The following is a 5,251-nucleotide window of genomic DNA, read 5'->3' on the forward strand; positions in this document are numbered from 1 at the left end:
TCTATTTGTCTCAGCTTTCTGGCTTATACATTTCCTTAAACATCAGATCACTCTCCAACCAACAGAGAAGGTATGTCAAGTGTATTTCTGATAATTACTAGTGAAATCTCCTGGATCCACTACCTGCATACTTAGTTAAATCATACTCCGTATCACATAGTAGTACACTAGTGCTGTACTGATTTATCCAATACAACGTTATGGAGGATGATAATTGCCCATCTCAGCCTATGGAAAGCATTGACTGGCTTGGACAGTGTAATTCACCAGTCTATGATGCTGCTGAGCCTTCAGGTCAATAAAAATGTAACTCGAATGATATGCACAAGGGACATTTCAGTTACACAACATTTTAAAAAATAGTACTGTAACAATTTAAAACTGAGAAGTATATCGATCAATCTTGCCCTGAAAGAAGATAAATCAAGCAACGACTGAATGCAAATGCCAAAAGACAGAAAAAAACCAAATCGGAACAGAAAATAAGAGGAGAAACTAGCAGCCTACTAGCTCCCAACCAAAACCACGACAGGGGAAAAAAGAGAGCATGTATCAGAACATGCCAACGAAATGAACTGAAGTAAACTACCCTTCATCCGTGTTTTAAACGAAACGACCCCAGCTCACCCATGCCCAATGCAGCTGTCTTGATCTTGCTGATGATCTGTTGTATGCTTCTGCGCTCATTTTCAAGACTTGCCCGCTTCATTCTCGCCAAACTGTTCATGCATTGTTGAGTTTCTTCTTCTCAGTAGCCTGCAGGTTTTCTCTCGCATGCGTCCACCAAAATCTAAGGTTCAGGTTTGTGGTTATAATTAAAGCCTGCCCAATTGAGGATTGATCCCCAAACAGGTGTTGAGCATTCTCCTCCATGGCATTGCAGCACACACATTTGTCGTTGCGAGGGAGTCCTCGTCTCGTTAACCTGTTAGCAGTCCAGATTCTACCTTGAATGAAAAAACAGGCAGAAAATATACAACAGAGCATCGACCAAGAGGGCAGAGTCACATCTCGTCAAGCTGACAAAGTTTACGTTATGTACTGATCTGGCTGTGTACACTCATTTTGCCTCCCAGAGCCACGTCCAGCAATCTTCAGAACCTGGATGTAGTTGAAAGCTTCTGATTTCTTCCCAAATTCCCAAAATCAAGCCACCATATTGTAAGACATACAGTACACATATTTAATTCAGCCTAGCACCACTTCAATTTGGGCTGCCGAAGAGCCAATCCCATCCAGGACGGCAAGTTTATCCTCGTTGCTCCAGGTGCTTTGCTGGCTCACCATCTCCCAGTCCCAGGGTCCCTTGTACTCGACATGGCCGCGCTTGAGCAGATCAACACGGCACAGCACGGCCGAAGTATCCACGGTGAACTTCACAAGGTGAATTAGCTGCATACTCATCCTCTCGAAGCCAACAACCACCAGCTCCTTCAAATGGCGGTGGCGCTGCGAAGCTAAAGGCTGCGCGTACGATGCATGTTGGCTTGGCTCTTGCTCCTCATGTTCGCATTGGGAGACATGGACATGGAGGCTCTCAAGCAGTGGCGCTGCCTGGATGAGGACGTGGGGCCACGAGACGTCCCAGGAGGAAGGCACGTCCGCAACAAGCAGCTTCTTCAGATTGGGCATCCGAGGAAAGGGATTCTTAGTCCGCGCAATCCACATCTCTGGCCCCGTGAACCGAAGAATGAGACTCCTGATATCGATGGCATCTTTCAAGACGAGCATGAACATGGAGATAGTGTGGTTCAGAATCCAGTAATATAGTGGGCGAATCGAGAAGACGAGGCTCACGTGCGCGAGGCACGGGACGGCATCGGGGCAGAGCTGAACGTCAGCGTCCACGGCAGTGAGGCTCTCGAGTTTCGGGAGAGAGCGGAGCTTGACGGCCATCAACTCACCCTCGACGACAAGCTCTCTAATTTCGGACATGGGCGAGTCCAATACCAGCCAAGGGGCTTTCTCTCTCTTGAACTGGCAGGACACGAGATGAAGAACTCGGAGCTGCGGGCACGCGACGGCCACGCCTTGGTAGACAGCCACGGGTGTGGACATGGGCAAGTCCCTCAGTACCAGCGTGGTGAGCGCGGTGAACCCCTCGAGCGACGGAGGCAAGCAATTGACGAGCTTGAGACTTCGGAAGCGGGAGTCGCCGGGCTTGCTGCTGATGCGGCCACAGGGGAATCTGTAGACCGGAGGCGGATGCCGAAGCAGGGTCGGCCCAGTGGACTTGGCGACAACCTCGAGATCCTCAACACGCCAGGAATCGACGGCGTCGGCGACCAAGCGGTTGATGCTGGCGGAGGTGTTGAACTGGAAGATCTCGAGCGATAGCTTGCGGGCGCGCCGGTGAGCCCGACTAGACCTGAGGTTTCTGACGGAGCTAACCATGGCGCGCATGGCGCGGCGCTCGTACCGTTTGGTGATGGTTTCTAGCCCCCGGATAGACTCGCGTAGCCCGTCCGAATGCTATCGGAATTCGATCCGAATCTGGGGACATTGTTCTGGATCGACACTCGGTATCGGAATAGGAGGATCCAGAACGACGACGGGGTTCGGTGTCCGACTCGCCGAGGCTTCTCCGATAATGCCGGCCATCCGACAGCCCCGCAAAGCCCGATGCGGGCAGGCCGGCCCATATGCTAACTTTCCATGCTCAAAAAAAAAAACTTACATCCTGTTAAATCCTTCCAGATCTAGTTTCAGTTCAGATCTGCAAACCAAGCATGCCATACATACATAAAGAAATGCACGTTTTCTCAAAAAAAAAAGTGTGCAGTGGCACGTTTTCTCAACAAAACAAAGGTGTGCAGAGGCATGTTAAGGGACCAAAGGTTCATTTTCCTACAAAATACTTTACATTTGTCATTAGACTCTAACTTACATATATTTACACGTGTTCGTGCCCATAAAATTCTAGGCTAGTTGGCCGTCACTTAAAAAATATATATCTTGCTCAACAAATACAACTGAATAGGTATGCAACAATGGCAACTCATACATATTTATACCTATATGCTCTTCTAAATGTTCATAGAGAAATAATACCTTTCAAATACTCGCCACTAGAACATGTAAAGCAACAATAATTTGGAAATAAATTATATATCAGTTTTGTCGTGTTTCAAAAAACTTAACATGGTCGCTTTTAGATCACTGGACCTATCAACTATTTTAATTCATGTCATTAATAAAGTTACTAACTTGAAAAATTGTTTGAAAATCATTAGAATAATATGCTTCAGAAGTTGTGGTGTTTGTTAAAAGTTAGACTAGACTAAATTAGACACATCAAACATTTAGATGTTGGACTAGATGAAGTTAAAGTAAGTCTCAATCACTAATATACCAAAGACAAAACTAAACTATTATTTTTGCAATTACACCGAATCTGATCATGCAAAGATTGGTATCGAGGGTGTGTAAATTTTTAGAAAAGGAAACTCTTATCTCGTTGTCATCGATTTCTGTCTGGTATGTTATCGGTTGTTTGCCAAAAAAAATTAGTCACACTGCTACTCTTGTTTTGAAATTTCATGCAGTTGGAAACTAGAATTAACGACCTGGAGTTAAAGAAAGCCCAACATGTTGTCCAGCCAAGACACCACATTCTTAGACAGTGCATAATTTATGTTACGGGGGGAACTGATGATAGGGGTCGCCTGGAAGATAATAGAAGACAAAACCAATGTGTCATTGTTTCATAGCAAATGTGGCATTTTATATTTTGTACTCTACCTAATTTCTGTGTGTTCAACAGAACTTATCAATATGGCTATTAGTCAAAGCACGGCGAGGTTATGCTAAATGAAAATGTGAGTTTGGGCTCTTCAATCGTAGAAGTTATTGCTCAGGTGGTTAATTTGATTTTTTCTAAAAATTTGTTTTCATAAAGGGCTATTTGCCCAGTTCAAGAAGATGGAGAAAAATATATTGTGGTTAAACTCCGATACTTAAGGTCCTCAACTGTTCGCCTCCCTGACCCCTTCTGTTCTCGGTCACGTGATGCTGCTGAAGACAGCGATGATAGTATGGGAGGTGCTCAACCGGATGTTTGCATCTCGGTCCAAAGAGAATATTGTTAATCGGCTTGTGTGAAGCCTAATAAAAGGGGCATGTCCATGTCCGATTACTATCATCACATACGTGAAGAAACTTGTCGATACCATGGCGACAATCGACAACCCTCTAAGTGATTCAGAGATCATCTCATACATACTCACCGGCATCGGCAGCGACAACAACAAGTTCACTACATCGGTCTCGGTGATTGCATCAAAGGGTGATGACAACTTCTTCATACCTAGCTTTTACATGTGTTCCCTAAATTGAGTCTATATATAAAGAGCTAAGCCTACCCTTGAGAGCTATGGCACAATCCAACAAATCAATCTTTATTCCTAGCTTTTACATGTGTTCCTACAAAATCTTGAATTAACATGGCCGAAGGGTTGGAATTTGTTGTGGAGTATTTGACAATGTACATATAGCATAAACCTGGATAGGAGCTAAGGTGCCAAGTGAGATCCGGCCAATGCCCCAGTTATAGTTTATTTGAAAATTTCTAGTTCAAATTTTGGACCAAGAAAATACGCAAATTCCTTCTATCTTCTCCAAAAGTATTATGGTTCAATCAAATAACTTCTTTATTGCACACTATATTCAATCAAGCCTGTAAGCAACGCATCATACAAAAAAATTCTTGGCTATGAGGAATAAGAGCATAACTGCATCCTCGGTTCAGGAATATGTGTGCGATTGTTCAGTTAGTCACACACACTTCATGTAAGAAGTAGTATATTTAAGTGTCCTTTCGCTTATGTACATGGCATAAAAAAACTCTTATAGACGTACCAAATTATTCTTCAATGAATCGCATGCTTAGTTTCCTTGTATTTTGGATGAAAATGCTTCACAAATTGTTCTCTCCCGTCAGATCGCCAAGATGTACATGTAAGATTTGGATGTCCGGCTGCCATCATAACTTCACATATAGTTTTGTTAAGTTTTTGCAGGTATCTCAAATGTATTTCTGGTAGTTACTAATGAGATTTCTTGGACCTGCTACCTGCATACTTAGTTGGAGTGTTAATGGAGTATATCACATGGCTTTTTTTTTTAATAGGGGGGAAAGCTTTACCCCATTTTATTAACTAATTAAGTAGAGAAATACCCAGTTAATTAATGAGAAACTGTGCTAGAAAACCGTTACAATGACATCAACAACCACAAACGCCAGCTACTCCTA

At 43.7% G+C, this 5,251-nt stretch overlaps 1 protein-coding gene across 1 annotated transcript; it reads right to left on the bottom strand.

Annotated features, from left to right (window-relative positions):
- Positions 1-403: 403 nt before the first annotated feature.
- Positions 404-2,467, bottom strand: LOC127332713 (uncharacterized). Its single transcript, XM_051359040.2, has one exon. It carries the CDS (start codon positions 2,401-2,403, stop codon positions 1,189-1,191), a length of 1,215 nt encoding a protein of 404 aa, XP_051215000.1. The 5' UTR covers positions 2,404-2,467; the 3' UTR covers positions 404-1,188.
- Positions 2,468-5,251: the final 2,784 nt, after the last annotated feature.

The sequence above is a fragment of the Lolium perenne genome, chromosome 2 (assembly GCF_019359855.2).
Source record: "Lolium perenne isolate Kyuss_39 chromosome 2, Kyuss_2.0, whole genome shotgun sequence".
NCBI classification, from domain to species: Eukaryota; Viridiplantae; Streptophyta; class Magnoliopsida; order Poales; family Poaceae; genus Lolium; species Lolium perenne.

Bases quoted from the DNA above. Each gene is read 5' to 3' on its own strand.
- LOC127332713 (XM_051359040.2), bottom strand. From the start codon at position 2,403: ATGCGCGCCATGGTTAGCTCCGTCAGAAACCTCAGGTCTAGTCGGGCT.